General features: G+C 42.9%; 1 protein-coding gene across 3 annotated transcripts; it reads left to right on the forward strand.

The window, feature by feature from the left end:
- Positions 1-1,353: 1,353 nt before the first annotated feature.
- On the forward strand, positions 1,354-19,859 carry LOC101074627 (proteasome activator complex subunit 4B). 3 transcript variants are annotated; one of them, XM_029835350.1, is made up of 48 exons: positions 1,354-2,017; positions 2,766-2,906; positions 3,029-3,145; positions 3,635-3,691; positions 4,936-4,980; positions 5,806-5,955; positions 6,799-6,862; positions 7,126-7,200; positions 7,506-7,628; positions 7,715-7,807; positions 8,680-8,945; positions 9,047-9,233; positions 9,317-9,406; positions 9,492-9,556; positions 9,884-10,034; positions 10,128-10,226; positions 10,317-10,386; positions 10,457-10,524; positions 10,603-10,818; positions 11,242-11,399; positions 11,556-11,651; positions 11,863-11,918; positions 12,005-12,061; positions 12,183-12,238; positions 12,352-12,450; positions 12,542-12,604; positions 12,690-12,785; positions 12,882-13,013; positions 13,108-13,317; positions 13,560-13,696; positions 13,812-13,865; positions 13,949-14,078; positions 14,163-14,244; positions 14,333-14,486; positions 14,588-14,657; positions 14,737-14,862; positions 14,945-15,097; positions 15,197-15,301; positions 15,393-15,484; positions 15,588-15,719; positions 15,792-16,000; positions 16,095-16,180; positions 16,263-16,391; positions 17,044-17,199; positions 18,311-18,473; positions 18,554-18,687; positions 18,762-18,902; positions 18,972-19,859. In XM_029835350.1, exons 1-47 carry the CDS (start codon positions 1,821-1,823, stop codon positions 18,894-18,896), a joined length of 5,544 nt encoding a protein of 1,847 aa, XP_029691210.1. In that variant the 5' UTR covers positions 1,354-1,820; the 3' UTR covers positions 18,897-18,902; positions 18,972-19,859. The 3 variants fall into 3 exon arrangements, with proteins under 3 accessions (XP_029691210.1, XP_003964150.2, XP_029691211.1); XM_003964101.3 differs by lacking the exon at positions 3,635-3,691 and having other exon boundaries at positions 1,355-2,017; XM_029835351.1 differs by lacking the exons at positions 1,354-2,017; positions 2,766-2,906; positions 3,029-3,145; positions 3,635-3,691 and adding an exon at positions 3,707-3,875.
- The last annotated feature ends 76 nt before the right edge of the window (positions 19,860-19,935 follow it).

Below are 19,935 nucleotides of genomic sequence, written 5' to 3' on the forward strand. Positions count from 1 at the left end.
ATTGCCACCTGCTGTTTTAAAGGATGAATTACCCTTCTCTTGGGACCAGGCTATGTCCTGGCATTTGTGCATAATCTCCAACACATGTCCAGGTGTTTTTGTTATATATATATATATATATATATATATATATATATATATATATTTTAAATTCTGCATGAGAGCTTTTTTTAAAAAAAAAAAAAAACAACAACTAAAGATTTATTTGTAATTGTATTTGATATATTTGTAAGCTTTGTTTCTCAAGTAAGATTTATGAGAAATGTGTTCTGTATTTGTATGATATTACTGTTTTGTATTTACAAAGCAAGCCACATTCGTTAATGGTGTTTTTTGGTTTCCAAACACCATTGCTGTTATTAGGGACTCCTGTGACATCTGTAAAAACATGTTTGTTAAGTTTTGGCATGATTACGCTCCATATTGCACCTACTATATCTGTTTATTGTTTTTCTGTTTGCTTCTCTGTTACAGCCATTGTTATTTGTCCACCCTTCTTTGAATGCTTGTTAAATACTTTCCATCACATATTTACGTTTTGGTTTGATTCTTTTATTGCTTTGAATCCAGCAAGTGTTCTGTTTATTCCAGTTTTTTCCATTTAAGACAATAAAATCACAACTTATTTATTCTTGTAAAAACAGAGATAAAAAATATATTCAATCTGGAAAAACAAAATGGTTTTTGAAATGAAGTGAAATAATGGCAGCAAATCTTTTTTTCAAAATAAAATAAAAGAATATTTTAATATCTTTAATGTCATATTTCTGTCTCGCTCTCCTGAGTTTAGATTAGATTAGATTCAACTTTATTGTTATTGCACATGTACAGGTACAGAGCAACAAAATGCAGTTTAGCATCTAACCAGAAGTGCAAAAGAAGTGAGGATAATAACTTAATAAATCATGAGTTTCAACGCATGATAGCGGTAAGTGACCATATAAAACTTACCTGCCCATTTCCATTTGATTTTTAATATTGTCTCGTACAAATATAAATGTTATTATGGTCGCAGATTGTATTTTATTGATCAGGGGGCCGCATTTCAAAAATACTGATCAGGGTGACTGGACACACTGTTCGTTATTATTCTTATTCTTATTGTTGTTGTTGTTGTTGTTGTTGTTGTCAGACAACGTTGTTTTCACTGTATTGTTTGCTAGAATAAACTTTTAGTATTTTGTTGTAATTTTGACCTACAAAAGAATCATTAAGTGTATCCCAAGTTATCCTGTTTAAGTGGATAACCATTTGTAAAAAGCACGAATGGCGAAGAGAATGCTGGGAAATGTAGTTCTGCGTGTGGAAAGCGGATGTGACGACATCATTTAGCCTGGTGTCGTCTGCCGCCAGCCTTCCTGCAGTTGGATGAATCGACGTTGACAGCCCTTCGGTCATGACTGTGCGTTTGTAGTAGAGCTCACTTCAACTGCACCGTTAGCTAGTGGTCAACCGTTTGGGATTACGGTCGTCAAAAGATATCCCCGTCCCGACGCGTTCTTTGGACGGAGCTGTTTTTCTTTAGCCTTAATAGTTTTTTTTTAGAATGACACTGAAATTGTGATGTTTTCTGTTAAAATAATCAAGCCTAACTTGAGCCAGGGGGCTAGCTAGCGTGTCATCAACTTGTGATTCTCCTAACTTAGGCACGGGCCATAACAACCCTGATATTGGAAGAGGGGTAAGCTAACGTTAGCTAAGCTTTGGTGACCGCTATTTTAACCTGGCGGTAGCGGCGTGACTTGCGCTGGGAGATTGTACCAGTAAAATTGTGTAGCTTTCGTTAAGACGTGGAATCCCGTTATCTGGACATCTGTAATATGAAAAGGACGGACGCTGGAACGCTGGGATTTGTTCCGCAGAAAGACATCGTCTACAACAAACTTCTCCCGTATGCGGAGAGACTCGACGGAGAATCGAGAGAGATTTTGAGCAAAATCAAGGGGAACTTGAGCCGAGCTGTGCAGCTGAGAGAGTTATGGCCCGGCGTGCTGTTTTGGACACGGAAACTTTCCACGTGAGTCACTCTTGATTTATGTTGCCCACCTCACCTCATCTTTACGATTGCTGCAGATCTTAGTGGTAAATATTCCTGCTGCTTAGTGGCTGCTTATCTGCAGAACTTATGAAACCCTCCACTGTCTCGTAACTTGGATTATTCAAACGTCTTCCTGCGACCTTTATGCCCCCTCCAAGCAAATGCAAACAAACCAAACCCCCCCAACAACAGTGCTCAGTGTCTTTCATTTGACATGGTTTTGGTGGAACCTTTAAAACGCAACCGTGGCTCCCCTGCTCAACAGTAGATCATTGAGATTCCTCTTTATTTTGAGGTCATTCTGACGTCCGCTGTTTGAAGCAGTGAAGTCAGCTGACGACCCACCAGACAACCCAATAAAAATTTAAAAAAAACCCTTAGTTTTTCTGCACTTGATGTCTATCAAGCGACGTCCACGTCTGTCGACCAAGTTGGCAGCAGCAAAAATCAGCTCGTTTCACTTTTAATCTCATCTTTTCTTTGCACTTTGATTCATTTCAGTCTGTAATACGTCGCTCTGACCGAAAGTGAGACGCTGTCGGCTCGGAAAACATGGAACCGGGACTGTGGGGATGACCCAGATTGTCATATGTGTTTGGATATTTAGAGACACATTGCATTTGGCTTGTTTTAAAGCGTGGGCCAGTGTTTAGTTAAAACTTTCCAACTTCACTTTGTGCACGCTTGTGTCAGACTCTCACAGTTGTTCCTCAATGTGTAATAATAGGTACATCAGACTGTACGGGCGGAAGTTCAGCAAAGAAGACCACGTTCTGTTCATCAAGTTACTTTACGAGCTAGTGACCATCCCCAGGCTGGAGATAAGCATGATGCAGGGCCTTGCTCGACTTCTTATCAACCTTCTCAAGTAAGACGGAACCCCGGCCGAACAACACATCGTGTCCGTTATCCGCGATAGTTTTGCATCACCGCGTTGCACGATGGTGACGGGTGTGTGTTCAAGCCGCACATGTGTTGTCTGACCAACAGAAAAAAGGAGCTGCTCTCCAGGGAGGACCTCGAGCTGCAGTGGAGACCCCTGTACGAGCTGAACGACAGGATTCTTTTCTCCAAGACAGAACATCTGGGCCTTAACTGGTTTCCCAAGTAGGGCTGTTTATTTTTTTTGGGGTTAATATTTGATTTTGATGTTTTTTCAGTGTATTTCTTTCCACTCCATTTCATCTCCAGTCTGAAGTTTTGCATGTGCCGTAAGATCAGTAACATTAAATAAGGAAGTTAGATATTTTTCATTGAAATATCAAAGCATTTAAGTGTTACATCACACAAAGTAGTGCCAGGGCTCTGGAAAAGCTGTCAGTCGTCGGTCGAAACCTTTTATTCGATATGTTCCGTATATCACCCTTAAAATTCCGACATTCTTGTCATAGCGAGCAGTGCGTGGTGCTCTTTTATGGTGCTATGGGAACATTGGCTGTTTATCACATGAAAAGCTGCTTGATTTAACTTCCAGCTCACATTTTAAAATCCACACACACTAAATTTGAAAACACAAGTTGTTTAAATCTTTGATGGACTGGCTACGTGTGGTGTGCTGAGTGTGTCCTTTATCCTTTTGTCTCCTCTCACATTCAGTTCCTCACGGCCTCGTTCCTCCTCTAAACATGTAATGATAAAATTGGTTCACAGGTGGTAAGGACGACACTTTTATTTGTGTTTTCATGATCCCTCTGTAAGAGGCACTGTCTTTTCTTTATTACATTGCATGTTCAGAGGAAAACTGGATGTCCCACATGCAGCTTGTGACAGGAGAAATCAAGACTCGATCAATGTTAACATGTCACTCATATTGGAGACTTTCGCACTGCAGCTAAAGGTTGTTTTTACTTTCCATCATTGATTCTAGATCCTCCAACATTGTTTGGCCCAAGATTTATCCATATTGTATTATGGATTTTATATATAAATTGACAGGAACACCTTAAGGGACAGATACAGCATGAGAAATTGTAAATATTCAGCACTGAACTACACCACACTTGTTCATGGGGGGTCTCCCGTTAATATTCCTCTAAAATTGAGTCCTCCTCACATTAGTGCTCAGCATTGTCGAGCGTCACAGACAAGCGCCAGCTCCTGTCACGTGTCCTCCTGGAAAATGAGCATTCACTTGAACTCCACTACAAAGGTCACACGGTGCAACTGGGGTCCCTCTTCTCTGGGAGTCGATGGACTCTGTAACAGGACACCCATTTTGCCCCGTCCTTGTTAGCGTCGAAGGTTTCGTTGCATGACTTTTTTTTTTTTTTTTTTGCCTCTGGTTGTTGGCTTCATACTGGGGACTCACAGTACTAAAACTCAGGACAGGGGGGACATGAAACTAGATCGCTTTTGTGTCATGGTTCAACTATTGTCGGGGAATTAAATGTAAGGTATAAAATCTTTGATGTATGGAGCTGAATAATGGGTATTGGTGGGGTTTTTCCAACAGGGCATGGCTTGAGCTTGCATGTGAGAAAATTGGTGGGGTTGTGATTGGGGAGCATAGAAACCATCCAGTACTGTAATGGGACCACGTCCCTGCAGTTTCAGAGATCATTTTAGCCATAACATGGTTATGACGTAATACGTATATTATTAGAAATCTAATATCCATGTCTTCAAACCCTAAAACTAAAGTTAAATTCAAGCTGATTGCAGAACTATTAGCATCCAAACAGTTGAAGTGCTGTTATTGCTTCAGTAACTGTACAAGTACTCGTGATGTTATTGCAGTGTCCTCACACACACGAGCCCTAATGTTCTCATTCACTGTGGAGGTGTGTAAAGAAGTCTTTGTCAGCATGCAGTAGAAGTCACAGTAGAATCACACCAGCATGAGCTGTGTTTAACTCAATTTTGTATTTTTATCTTTATCTTTTTTGTTGTTGTTTCAGCTCTGTGGAGGGTGTGCTGAAAACACTTGTGAAAAGCTGCAGACCGTAAGTGCATCGTTAATCGTTCATGTGTGACTGACTCTTTTTAAAAATGTACATTAGTTGCATTTTCTTAGAAGAAAGCAGACATATGATGTAAGACTCACTTTTTCAGTGCTTCAGCTTTGAGTATTTGAGCATCGCTCACAGTCGTTCGTAATGATCTTGAGTTAAATGCAGTCAAACTGGCCGTTCAGAGTTGTAAAACTGGTGTGTTTAGAGTTCAGCTGTGTTCAGTCCTTTGTTTTTCCCGACCTAAAGCACATTACTACATGCATGAAAGCAGCCCGATATGTCCCTTTAAAAATTGTATCTTTATTACCCAACCCTGCTTAAATAAGCAAGTCCTTGATTGTGTCCACTCTGGTTGTGAAGCTATCCTCGGCAGGCACCGTGACAGATAATCCTATTATCTCATCTAAATCTGTCTTGTGTGAGAGTTTCCTGCATCGGTGAGAAGGTTGAGTGATTCCCAGTCAGCTGTGAAGGAAAGGATGTTTCCTTGGTCGGAAATAAGTGTTTCAAGGCTTGCAGTGAATTTAGAATCACTAGGGGGGTTAAGTAACCTAAAATAACCTGCAGTGTTTACACAAGCGCATAGTGAGGCATGAAAATCCCTCAGTATGGAGGCCAAGGGACCCACGGGATTGAGGCAGACACTATTAGATAAGTCTGGTTGTCAGTGTTTGTGGGGAAGCTAATATGCTTTCTTATTTTTGTAGCAGCTTAAGTTGCTGATTGTAATATTTATAATTTCAAATGGTCCTTATTCAAATATTAATGCTTTCATATAAAATGATTAATAATTATTAACAATCTATGTGCTTGCAGGTACTTTTCAGAATCTGCCACTCAGGAGATGCTGAATGAATGGAGACCACTCCTCTGTCCATTTGATGTCACCATGCAAAGAGCAATCAGCTACTTTGAGCTCTTTTTGCCCACAACTCTGCCCCCAGAGCTGCATCACAAGGGCTTTAAGTAAGACACCTCAAACTTGGCTGCCTGTTGAGAAGCAATTAGTTTGCTACATGTTAACATTTCATTGATTATGTTGCTAATGGTTGTCTGTATCCTCTACCTGTCAGCATCATTACAGTTATTAAAACCGCTCATGCTGGCCAAAAAAAAATATGAAGGTAAAAGTAACTCTTGAGTCATTCACACTTCTGGGATATCAGCCTGTCCGTTCTTCATCAGTTTCACCTGCACTTGTGCAGATTTGCTTAAGAACACCAAAAGCTCAGACCACCACGTGCTAGCTGAAGATATCTTGACTGTCAGGTACCAGGGTGAGAGATCTCTTGGCTCCCGTGCTTCGTTATCTGACCACATGCTGGTGCGGTTGACCCTGGGTTCCTTCCCGGGTCACGGCAGTGCCCTCTCTCGTGTGGCTGCAGTGTATCAGGACTTTCTGGATGATCAAGTCATTGATGCCATCGATTGACCTCCCATTTGCCCTGACCTGGATTCAATCCAACACCTCTGGGGCATTATGTATTTCTGTAGCCACAGACTGGCCAGGAGCTGGCCAGGATGCCCTAATCCAGGTCTGGGAGGAGATCCACAGGCTATATGAGCATACATCAGCTCATCGGGAGCTTGCCCAGATGGTGTCGAGGGTACACGCAGGCACTAGGCCAAACACGCTGCTGAGACATATGAGTTTTCAGAAAATTGGGTGTGATTATGAAGGCGGCCCTCAGTGACCTTTGTTCACGGTCGTTCCTAATCTTTTAGAATGATAATTTGCTGTTTGCCTGTCTTTTACATGTTCTACATATGTTTTTAACCAAATTATTGTCTGGTTTGTTTATTTGACAGGTTGTGGTTTGATGAATTGATCAGCCTGTGGGCGTCTGTACAAAACCTCCCCAGCTGGGAGCTGGTGAGTAGTTTTATTTGTTGGCTCGACCACTTTGTTTTATGGAAAACTTTACTGGTTTGATCATTTGATACTCAAGTTACTTGAAGGAAGATTGGTTCTACATGGTCATTGTCCACTGTTATGAGCTAAAGCCCCATATACCAATCATGTTTACTTGCACCAAGCAGTCTAGCTGGATATTGTAATTATTGTTGTTAGCATTAGTGCAGTTAGCTGTAGCAATAAATTGATGTAATATATATTTTTTACACGTGTCTTTCCAGCATTTGGTAAATCTCTTTGCTCGGTTGGCCAATGACAACATTGGTTACATCGACTGGGACCCCTACATCCCTCAGGTTTGTTAACTCTTTTACTCCACATTGGTTACACTTCAGATCCTATTTTATGTTCGGAGATCTAGGGCATAAACAAATGTGTGGCTTCACCTTTGCGCCACTGTTGGGCATCAGAAAAAAAACAAACTATCATGTTTCATTGTTGATTCTGATCTCGGCCAGTGAAGCGAAGTGACTTGCATCATGTTTATGTTTCACCCGAGTGACTTCAAATTCATTCTCTTAAGACACCAGCATGCGTCTGATAAACAATCGCACACTCCCAACCACAATGAAATGCTGACCTGTTGTTTTTACTGTTTTAGATTTTCACCAGAATATTAAGAAGCTTGAATCTCCCTGTGGGAACAAGTCAGATGATCGTACCACGTTATGCCAACAATGCCTATGAGATCGGCCATGTGGTGCTGTGGGTTTCATCCCTTCTGGTTAGTTTATTTATGTTTTTAATGATTTATTTGCTGTTTGTCAATACATTTTATAGTTGCGCTGACTCGTGTTATGTCAATATCAGGGAGGCCCCACAAAGCAAGCACAAGCACAGCTGAGTGGTCTTTTTAACAGCATCGCATCCTTCTTTCACCCATCAAACCACGGACGCTGGTTGGTGAGTGTTTGTTTTTCTTGTAAAAAAAAATATTACAGTTTAAAAAATATAAGGGAAAAATCAAGAAAATCCCTGCCGATTTTGGAATAATGCTCAGCATCTGAATAACTTTACCCATTCATTGTTTACATTTGCTTTAATATGAACTTCCCTGCATGTCAACCTGCGCTTATTTAAAGCCAGAATCATTGTCAACAGCAATAGTCACAGGTTAGAGTTTGGAAATCCAACTGAATTTGGTCACTCATCTATAAATCTAATTCTTTCAACATAGTATGCCATGTTGAGAAGTGTCAGGAAAAGTAAATTGATAGGTTTTTTGTCCTGATGTTCACTGCCTGTCAGGGTTTATGTCAGGTTGAGCAACAAAAATGAGAGGAGGACACGTGTGGGAGACGGTTGGAATATGATTAAAGCTCTCTGGGCTCTGGGCCACATGCCTTTCTGGTTTCATGAAGTGTCTCCTGCGCTAGAGCCAAAGCAGGCAGCGCAGTGTAAGACAGACCTTTATTTTTGGAAGGGGATCTCAGTGTCTCGGGTGTTGCTTCGTCAGACGTTGCTTCACTCAGCTGTAGTTTTGTTACATGTAAACAGAGTTTTGCAGCTGAAAAAATGGGAAACCTCAGCTGCATCATTCTGTCTTTATTCAGCTGTTGAAACTTCCTGAATGAATCTAAAATTATTTTGTGAAAGTTCTTCCATATGTACAAGTGGACAAAGTTTTGTTCTGGTGTCTGTTTGTATGTCTGTTATTACGTGTGTGTCTCTAGACAACACCCCGTACGTCTCAATTTGTCTAGAAAACAAGGACACACGCTGTCCACCCGTGTCACCCCTTCGTCATGTATCTGTCTCTCTGTCCTCATGTCTAGATGAAGCTCATGAAGTTGCTCCAACGTCTCCCAGCTAGCGTGGTGCGGCGTCTGCACCGAGAGCGTTACAGGAAGCCCACTTGGCAAATGCCAATACCAGAGAGTCACAAGCTTACAGAGGAAGATATTACAAACTTTGTGGAGAGTATGATGCAGCCGGTCCTACTGGCTATGTTCAGCAAGACGGGCAGTCTTGATGCTGCTCAGGCCCTGCAAAACCTCGCCCTGATGAGACCCGAACTAGTCATCCCCCCTGTGCTAGAGAAGTAAGTTCATGCTCAACGGGAGAGCTCTGATGACTCTGAAGCACTGTTGATACTTTTCCTCAAGTCAAACCAAACAACACGCTTTTCTTCATCTGCCACAGGACCTATCCTGCATTGGAGACTCTGACAGAACCTCACCAGCTTACAGCTACTCTGAGCTGCATGATTGGCGTAGCCCGCAGCCTGGTGTCAGGTGGGCAGCGCTTTCCTGAGGGACCCACTCATATGCTACCTTTGCTCATGAGGGCACTGCCAGGTGTTGACCCCAATGACTTCAGCAAGTGCATGGTGCGCTCCCATAATATCCTTATTGTAATATTTAGATGGGGTTGTTCTTCACGTCTCATGCACATCATTTCCTGTGTCTGCAGATCACATTCCAGTTCATTGCTACATTTGTGACTCTCGTACCTTTGGTGGACTGCTCGTCTATCCTCCACGAGAGAACGGATTTGACTGAGGTGAGCCACCTGTACTGCTGTGAACAAACACACCTTTATATCACTTATTTACAAATGTGATAATGATATAACCTGTGTGCTTTAGGTGGAACGAGAGATGTGCTCAGCATCTGCTGAGTTTGAAGATTTCGTGCTGCAGTTCATGGACAGGTATCTGTTTGTAGCTGACTGCGTTCTTAGGAACATTTGTTTTGTGTAGTTGTGCAATTTTTGGCAAATACAAGCACAGGGACATCTGTGGAAAAGTGTTAAAAAAGAGAGGACTAATTATTCAGAAGCTGTGTCACAGTTGACTTCAGTGATGCCAGTTTTTGCCATCATTTCCTCGATATGTTCTCAGCATAAACTACCTCCATCTCTCCTCCTTTTAACTGTATAATCCTCCATTTTTGTCAGAAAAATACATAATCTGATACTGAATGACAAAGCCCTGTATTATTAATTTTTAAATACATGCATTTTTAAAAATCTTCTCAGGTGTTTTGCCCTGATCGACAGCAGCACACTGGAGCAAACCCGAGAGGAAACGGAAACAGAGAAAATGACTCATTTGGAGAGTCTGGTGGAGCTGGGACTGTCTTCTACCTTTAGCACCATCCTCACACAATGCTCTCTGGACATCTTTAAGGTTAACATTTCACCTGTTTCTGTTCAGTGCCTTTAATCTCTGCTGTGTACACAATTTATCCTTGTGCACTCTTAAGTCGTATTGTTTCAACAGGTGGCCCTGGAGAAGGTGTTCAACTTTGCAACCACCAACATCTTTGAGACACGAGTGTCTGGGAGAATGGTGGCAGACATGTGCAGAGCTGCAGCCAAGGTGAGTCTTGTCACTGCTTAACAGGCTTTTTGTAGTTTCTGTAGTTTACTTGTTTGTTGGTTTTTTGTTTAACCTTATTTCTATTCACAGTGTCATCCTGCAGAGTCCCTCAAAATGTTTGTGCCACACTGTTGTAATGCCATAAACCAAATCGCCATCAGTAAGTCAAACAAATGGCCTTTTAAAGTTCTAAAGAAGGTTTTTCCTGACACATTCTTCTTTTTACACAGACGAGGAAGTCCTGAATGAAGAGGAACTTGACAAAGAGTTGCTGTGGAATCTCCAACTGCTGTCAGAGGTCATTGAGACTTATTTCTCAGTTTCCCTATAACCTCTTCTGCGCAGTTAATGTTGAACTACACTGTATTTCTTGCAGGTAACCCGTGTAGACGGCGACAAGATCTTGCCGTATCGTGCAAGCCTGGTCCAGATTTTGCAGCTGACGCTTCATCTGAAGTGTAAACAGGGATACACGCTAGCCTGCAACCTGCTGCACCACATCCTTCGCTCCTTAGCCCTAATCTACCCCACTGAGTACTGTAGTGTTCCAGGAGGCTTCAGCCAACCGATCAGTGACTACTTACCCATCAAGGTATTACCACATACAGTATACGATGGTACATACTTATCCCCTCCAAGTTTATGGAATATTTTGTATTTTTGTTGACAAAAAAACAATGGCAATGGATGGTAGGAAGGCAAGGACGGCTCAATCGCAGTAATCTGGAAGATTCCAGTGCTTTGACCTTGTTTAATCGTCTGCTCCTCCCTTCTACTGTTAGTTAGCCTGTATCTTGATCCCATTAAGTCTTTTCTCTGCCAGAGATGCTTGGATAGTAATTTGAATACGGTAACTATTTGCCAACACCGGTTTGCGCTATTAAAAAAAAAAAGGCTAGTTACATAACATTTACTGGATGTTGCTAATTTTTCTGACAAAGTATCAAACGTGCTATATTTTCTATCAGCTATAAATAATAAAGTGTTTTTTTCTTTTCTTTACCAAATCAACTAGGACTGGGGCCGACCTGGTGACTTGTGGAATTTGGACATTCAGTGGCACGTGCCCAGTGCTGAAGAAACTTCCTTTGCTTTTTATTTACTGGACATTATCCTTCAGCCTGAACTTCAGCACCTTAAGAGATTTGCACAGGGGGAGCAGGACATGAGCAGGTGAGGCAAAAAAGTCACAGATTACCCGTTTTGTTTGGTTTTCCTCTTTCTTTACATTAAGATGATTTCTGAAGTCACTGTTTGCTCCATTTGACTTAGATTTCATCAATTCACAGTGTCTTAATATGGGACAATTGTTGATTGTGTATTTCACAGAGATGATGTCCTACAAAGCCTGACCATTGTTCAGCACTGTCTCCTAGGAGCTGGGGGTCTGATGCCTCCTCTGAAAGGGGAACCCATCCCTGAACTGTGAGCAGTTGAATTTAAAGTGGAAATCTGTCATAGTTATGAAGAGAAGTCTCTTATTTAATATTTGACACAGTTGAAATGATAAGTTAAGTCACTAAATGCATCAACCGATGATGGACAGGAATTTCATGTTTGCAGTCATGCTAAGATCAAGAAGGAATCCCGTCTAAAATACTTAACTGAAGTAGCATTGAATTTGTTCTTTCTCCAGCGTCCATAGCATGGTGAATCTGGATGAGACCACTCTTTATGCGGGAATGGAATATGGTAGGTTTAACACTTGGTGGCAGTAAGGTAAATGAAAAGCAATATGGAATTAAATGTTAATATTTCTCCTTTATCTCTCCCTGCAGATAAGTCCAGAGAAAACTACAGAGATGCCATCTGTACTGTAATGAGGCAGCTGCTGCGTAAGAATTCAGCTTTTGTTGCCCAAACACAAGCTATAGTCACATCCATCTTGGCAGAAACGTATACTGTATTCTATAGGCTGTTCGTCTTCCTTTAGCTTTTCGTTTCTTTCGTTTGCAGATTACATCCTGGAACACTCAGAAGATGATACAAAGTCTCTCTTCTCTGTTATCAAGGTGGGTATGAAACTTTAAAACATTCAATTATGAGTCATGGATATGTGCAGTTTGGGAAGAGTTGATAGATTTTTCTAACACCTACCAATTGATTCATCTGCAATTTCTTCCAGATTATCAGTGATCTGTTGCACTTCAAAGGTTCTCACAAACATGAGTTTGACTCTCGGTGGAAGAGCTTCAACCTTGTGAAGAAGTCAATGGAAAACAGAGTGAGATATTTATTATATCAATTAGTGTACCGGTAATTGGTTATAAATCTATACATGTAAATCTGATGAATCTGAACTATTGACTTTGCAGCTTCATGGTAGAAAGCAGCACATTAGAGCTCTGCTAATCGACAGAGTCATGCTCCAGCATGAGGTAAGATGCTGAGTTTTTTAGAGAAGTGTGTTTCCATCTTTTTTTCCCCCCCATATATTTCACCATTTTGTGATTTATTCATTAGCTCAGAAAGCTGACAATGGAGGGTTGTCAGTACAGGAGCATTCACCAGGATCTAATGAGAGATCTCTTAAGGCTTTCCACAAGCACCTACAGTCAAGTGAGTTTAACAGGGTGTTCTTTGATAGTTCTTTATATTGGTTGCACATCCTCAGATACGATTATCTGATTATTAAAACTATACTTTAACCTTCAGGTTCGCAGCAAAGCCCAAACTGTGTTGTTCTCTGCACTGGGAACTTATAACTTCTGCTGCAGAGATCTGATCCCTCATGTCCTTGAGTTCTTGAACCCAGACAACAGCAAAGTTACACAGCAACAGTTCAAAGTAGGATTCTTTTCTCTGGCATACATGGGTCATTCTTTTTTAAAGCTTGTGATTGTAGGAAACCTAGGCTTAAAAATTCTCTGTTTATCTCAAGGGTGCCTTGTATTGCCTTCTGGGTAATCCCATCGGAGTGTGCCTGGCAAATTTGCACGACTGGGAGTGCATCGCTGTGACGTGGCCTGCCATCGTGCGCTCGGGCCTCAGCTCTGCCATGTCTCTGGAGAAGCCGTCGATTGTGAGACTCTTCGATGACCTGGCTGACAAAATCCACCGCCACTATGAGACCATCGGTATCGACTTCTCGGTAAGAAAACCACTTCTGGAGATTTCAGAATGAAATAGGGATTGTTACAAAAAAATGGATATCGTAAACTCTTTCAGCCGAACACTTCACATTCTATTTTTCTTAACACTGTATTTAAATTATGCATTTATTTTGTTATATAGCTTAGCAAATTGGTTTTGTTGGACCTCCTCCATTACTTCCATATTTCTGGACACTGCTTTGTTTGTTGGTTTTAGTCATATCAGTGTTTATCCCACTAGATCCACAGTGAGTGCTGCGCTGTTGCAAAACAGCTTATGGTTAGTGGAAATCCTTGTCCTTTGGATCCTGTCCCATCAGAGGATGAATTAGCAGAAGGTCTGAAAAAGCAAGAGCAGAAGAACACTGAGTCTGTTCAGTAAGTTCACGCCAACAATAAAACGATGATATCTTTTTGAGCGACTTTGCACACAGTTTAAATCGATGTTTGACGCGGGAGGTGCAGATCGTAATACTGTTCAATATTTTCACAGGAAATACCAGCAGCTTATTGAAGATCTGCTGGACTGCATTAACAACAGGAACATGTGGGTCAAATTCTGAGGAGTGAGATATTCATTTATTGAATCTGAGAGTCATTATTATCTGTAAAATCGACTTTGTTTTCAAGGCCTTGGAAGTTCGAACACATTGCAATTGGCTTCCTGTCATTGCTGCTGAGAGATGACCACCAACTCCCACCTCCCGCCGTCACCTTCTTTGTAAAAAGTCTCAACCATGACTCCCTATATGTCCGAAAGGTGTGGTGAACACACGTACATTTACAAGTTACGGCCTATTGGTGGGTTCTAGACATGTTGGAAAACTCCTATTTTCTCCATTAGGTGGCAATATCAGCTGTGGCAGGAATAATGAAACAAATAAAAAGACCACATAAGAAAGTCCCCGTTAGCCCCTCTGAGCTCTGTAAGTGTGACTCGAAGCATACATATTTATAATAGTGTCCTTTTCACTTTAATGTCAGCACTCATCTCAACAATCGTATCTCATCTAGCTGGAGTGAAAGAGCAAAGTGAGATAGTAGCAGGGGACCGTAAAGACAACCTGTGGCTCCAGTATAACAGCAGCAGTTTGCCACGCACACAACAGGACTGGGATGGCTGCGTGTTTGTGGAGAAGACTCATTGGGGCTATTACTCCTGGCCAAGGTTCTGAGTTTGTTTCTAATTCCTTTATTTGTCCTTGAATACATGATGGTACATCCTCTAGTGATGTTCTTATTGACTTTGTTATTTTTTCCTCAATTTAGAAAACTGTTGATGTATGCACCCCTGGAGGAGCAGCCCAAACAGAGCTTGAGCAGAGAGGAAATGACAGAGGTCGGTGCCCAGTCACAACAGTCGAGTGATGCTGCGCAACATCAAACATGAATTCATCTTTACATTTCTATCGCAACAGCGGGAGCAAATCATCTTTGACCACTTCTCAGACCCGGTGTTCATCAATCAGTTCATTGAGTTTCTTTCTCTCGAAGACCGCAAAGGCAAAGACAAATTCAGCCCACGCAGGTTCTGTTTGTTCAAGGTGAGATTTGTTGGAGTCGGTGTGCTGATGCAGAAAATGCTTCAAGTAGGGAAAAAAAAAAAATTCTCTGTCCTCCTTCCAGGGATTGTTCCGAAATTTCGCCGACGCCTTCGTTCCTCTGCTGCGACCTCACATGGAGCGCCTTGTGGCCGACACTCACGAGAGCAAGCAACGCTGTGTATCCGAGATCATCTCTGGGCTGATTAGAGGATGCAAGCATTGGGACTACTCAAAGGCATGTGTGAACCTATCAGACATGAGAAATACCCTGAAGTTGTGTTTCTTTCTCCTGGATTACAGTGCGACTAAACAATTCCCACACTTTTTTCTCCAGGTTGAGGGCCTTTGGCAGCTGTTGTGTCCCCTGCTCCGCACGGCTCTGTCCAACATCACAATAGAGACGTATGCAGACTGGGGCACCTGCATCGCCACAGCCTGTGTAAGCCTGTTTTCAATCCTTCCCGTTTTTCCATTCAGCTGTTTACCTGATAACACTCGTCCTCGTTTCTATGTCACTCTGTGTTGTTCAGGAGAGCCGGGACCCACGCAAGCTGCACTGGCTGTTTGAGATGCTGATGGAGTCTCCAGTCAATGGAGAGGGGGGCTCTTTTGTTGATGCCTGGTGAGTAAAAAAAAAAAGAAAAAAGAAAAGGCAGCTGCCACAAACAGGTGTTCCTGTGAGCAGCGACCCGTGAAAGCTGGGCCTATTTTTTCTTCTTTTGCAGCCGCCTTTATGTGCTGCAGGGCGGTCTAGCCCAGCAGGAGTGGCGTGTTCCAGAGCTCCTTCACAGGTTGCTACAATATTTAGAGCCCAAACTCACACAGGTCTACAAAAATGTGCGGGAACGAATCGGCAGGTGAGGTTCTTTTCACACTTTTGGAATCAATCAGAAGAAAACCATTGAAGCCTTATTTGTTCTTCTTCACAGCGTGCTCACCTATATCTTCATGATCGACGTCAACTTGCCCTACACGCAGCCGACCACATCGCCGCGTATTTCAGACTTCACAGAGCGAATTCTGCTGCAGCTCAAACCCCTCACAGAGGGCGACGAGGAGATCCAGAATCACGTGATCGAGGAGAATGAGGTGGAAGAGCAGGACGAGAGGACGCAAGCGATCAAGCTCTTCAAAACAGGTGCGTCAAAGGTCTGGCACGTGATCAGAGCCGTGGGGATGACGTTTGGCTCGTGTGTGAGGCTCTGAATACCTTATCTCCCCAACGTGTGCAGTGCTGAAGTGGTTGATTGCGAGCGCCGGCCGCTCCTTTTCCACTCCCGTCGCGGATCAACTACGTTTGCTTCCACTGCTGTTCAAGGTGAAACGCATCTGCAGCAAAATGCTTTGACCAAAAACAAGGCCGGATTTCTTACCAATCATTTCTCTGCCTTCTCTTCCAGATTGCTCCAGTTGAGAACGACGACAGCTACGATGAACTGAAGAGAGATGCCAAAACCTGCCTGTCTCTGATGTCTCAGGAACTTCTCTACACAGAGCAGATCCCAATGGTTCTCGGTGTTCTCCAGGAGGTGAGATACCACAAAGCTTTTATGTCTTCTTGTGTAACAGAAGCACCCATTGTATAACCTGTAAAAGCTTTCTAATGAAAAAGTCTCGGCATTAGCCATGTCAGGGCTAACGTGGTCAGCACGTGACATCTCTGTAAGGGCAAAAGGGTGACCCATTTTTAGAATTTCTGCTCCCCCGCCACGTTATTGGTCAAGCATGTGAGCACACTGACATTGTCAATACACTATCGTTCATATCGCAGAACACCTCCAATTCTTACTGACTTTTAGGTGATGACAGAGTGACTTTGTGCCACAGCTTCCGATCCCTTGTTGTCTTAAAATGGGGAAAATTATCTTTATGTTTTGTATGTTTTTTTGGCTGGTTTTATCTATCTTTAACAACCAAATACCAGTAAAAACAGTGAAATCTAAGGTTTCAGTCACCATGCTTTCAGGCTTATGAAATCAGAAAACCGAGTTTTGATACTCTGTTAACAGTTTGACATGTTAATACATTTAATTTAATAAATTGAATATTGAATCATTAGAAACATTCAGGTTTAGAAATTGCATGGCAGCTTGATTACATTAAGCCTTAACAGTGTGCTCTCATCCAGAATGTTACCAGATTGTTACTGATGGAAGATGGCTCTCTCATTGTGCACTGCAGATTGCCAGAAGCAGCTCCTGGCACGCTCGGTACACGGTGCTCACATACCTCCAAATAATGGTGTTTTATAACCTGTTCACCTTCATGAGTGACCAGAAGTCCGTGGACGGGGTCCGAGCTTTGGTGGTGCAGCTGCTGGAGGACGAGCAGCTGGAGGTAAAACAGCCGTCTCTGTTGTTAGTTAAAACATGACACCCGTTTCCAAGGCTGGCATGAAATATCAGCTGGAAGACGTTTGAGATATGAACAAACACCCAGCAGCCTGGTTTAGAACATTCGCCAGGCTGTTGGCTAAAATACCCTCATTCATGCTAGCTGGCACTTCTGCTGCTCCGCTGTAGTGATTCAGCACTCTCCTCCTGACTCTCAACTCTGTTCCTCCCCCTCTGGTCCTCTAGCTGTTGCTATGGAAACCACAGGCTGCAGTAATCTGTTGCTATAGCAATAACATCCAGAATGAAGGAGGATGAGAATGAGAGGGATGGAGCAGAGACAAGGGGAAGAAAGGGGTGGATGGAAGTAGCCATTTTTATTTGGCCTTTTCAACTAACCTGAGCCGGATTCAGATTTTGACTCGTAAAAGTTAATTCAGAAAATAAATTCACAACCAATGTTCCCTCTAAGCTGCGCGCTTGCGCAATCGCGCCCTGCTTGCACATACTCAGCGCACAAGAAAATCTATGCAGCGCACAAAATAAAATTCAACAGAAACGTATTAATTAATTATTAATTTTAGAACTGATACAATATAGTTAATTAGACCAGTAATATTGTTTTCAGTACCATCTCGTAACTCAATGAGCGACAGGTGCCCAGCCAATAATCCGATACAGTTCAATCAAGCTACGCAGCCAATCAGCATTGACAGTGTTTGCGTATGTGCCCTGCCTTTACTCGCCGTGCACGTTAGCTAGCTAACAACAGACTCTTCCTATGGTTAAAGCAGGACTCTCACATAGAACATAGTGCACATCTCATGAACAACAGGATTTTTGTCTTTTTCATCTTATGTGCTGCTGCCATTTGATTCTTTTAATAAACCAGGTAACTTGCTGTGATCCAAGGTTTTGAACAAGCCTGATACTGGTGTGTGGCCACAGCGGACCCATCTGATGTTGCTCACAGTGCTCCTCAGGGTGCTCAGGGAGGGAAATTAGAGGGAACATTGTTCACAGCTGAATGCACCTCAGAGGATCATGAACGTCAGCCTGTGTGCACTCCTGACTTTTAACCTGAAACTTTCCACACCTTGTGATTTGTGTATTAGGTCAGAGAAATGGCTGCCACCACCCTCAGCGGATTCCTCCAGTGCACCTTCCTGTCCATGGATCCCCCTATGCAAGCACACTTTGAGGCCCTCTGCAAGACCCGCCTGCCTAAGAAGAGGAAACGGGAGCTTGGGTCTATAGTGGACATGATCCCATCTGCCGGTAGGCCGCTAAACTACTGAGTTCTTGCGAGCTGCACAATTGATCGCTCCTTATTTTTATGAATTGTTTGGCTGTTTTAGACCTGGTGCGGCGCCATGCCGGCGTTCTGGGCCTGAGCGCTTGTATTCTCTCCAGCCCGTACGATGTGCCCACCTGGATGCCCCAGCTGTTGATGGACCTGAGTGCTCACCTGAACGACACGCAGCCCATCGAGGTAAGCGTGCTCACCTTTCGCCTTTATTCTGCCGGTTTTAACCGGTCCAGGGCGTAACTTCTGCTGGTCTCCAGATGACCGTGAAGAAAACGCTGTCCAACTTCAGGCGGACGCACCACGACAACTGGCAGCAGCATAAGCAACAGTTCACAGACGACCAGCTGCTGGTGCTGACCGACCTGCTGGTCTCCCCCTGTTACTACGCCTGAAACCTGGTAAACACCTGAACGCCCCAGAACATTCTGACACAAGCACATCCAGAACCTGCTGCCTCTGTCCCACAGGCGCCCGCCACATTGTGAAGGAAGCTCTGTTTGACAGCCCCACCCCAGAGCGGCACCCCGAAGGACTGAAGAGTGGATTTATGTATTTAGCTCCTTTACATTATTAATATACTTAATATTTAAGGATCAATCATTGCGGGGGTGAGTCACCTGCAGTTTGTAACATTTCTGTACAGTTTTTATTTTCCTCTCGAATGTTTGTTCCTCTCCCTGAGAGTTGTTCTTTTTTGGGGGGGTTGAAGACATCAAACAGCGTCCTAGACATTTCTCAGGTTTTCTATCCTAAGTCTGAGCCAGCAGGTGGTCCAGTGTAGAACGCACTCATCACTATCTCACAGTGGTCCGCTGTTGGACACGAACCCCCGAGCTGATGACTGAACAGCGTCTCCTTACTGTCGTGTTGCACCCGCATCGGTCTGCGGGCCTTTGTGATTATGCATCTTGTATGTAAATGACATGGAATTGTGACAAATATGCACAAGCATATGTATTTTATTTTTGTTTCCTTTTCTTTCTTTTGAAGTGCTCCTATATGAGTTTTATTTTTGTCATAAAGATTATTTGAATGCCGAGTTAGATGACTTTTAGAAGTGATCTGCACCTCCAGAGAAGAGGGAGAGGGCGAGCTCCCCCCCCCCACTGTGACCTGTGATGCGTTTGCTGTGAGGACCTCATCATCGTTGCTCGTATGTCGGGTGCGAATCCACAACCAGAAGCACCTGTTCCCAGTCTTGACCTCGTCCCACCGATGTCCGATACATTTTCACACCGTTTACAGTTCAGTTGGAGCATTTAGTACCTCACCTATGTATAGTGTAGTGCCAAAATTTCAGTGATCATTTTAGACTGTTTGCTTTATCGAATGATAATAAATTTGTAATAAAAAAATGGATTTAGTGCTTCTTTTGGAAGGTCAAAATGGACATGCGGCATGTCTGAGCTCTCCAGGTCCATCCCTGCATAC

The sequence above is a fragment of the Takifugu rubripes genome, chromosome 4 (assembly GCF_901000725.2).
Source record: "Takifugu rubripes chromosome 4, fTakRub1.2, whole genome shotgun sequence".
Classification (NCBI taxonomy): Eukaryota; Metazoa; Chordata; class Actinopteri; order Tetraodontiformes; family Tetraodontidae; genus Takifugu; species Takifugu rubripes.

Bases quoted from the DNA above. Each gene is read 5' to 3' on its own strand.
- LOC101074627 (XM_029835350.1), top strand. From the start codon at position 1,821: ATGAAAAGGACGGACGCTGGAACGCTGGGATTTGTTCCGCAGAAAGAC. The intron at 2,907-3,028 runs GTAAGACGGAAC...TCTGACCAACAG, and splicing joins CTTCTTATCAACCTTCTCAA to AAAAAAGGAGCTGCTCTCCA. The intron at 16,181-16,262 runs GTGAAACGCATC...CTTCTCTTCCAG, and splicing joins TGCTTCCACTGCTGTTCAAG to ATTGCTCCAGTTGAGAACGA.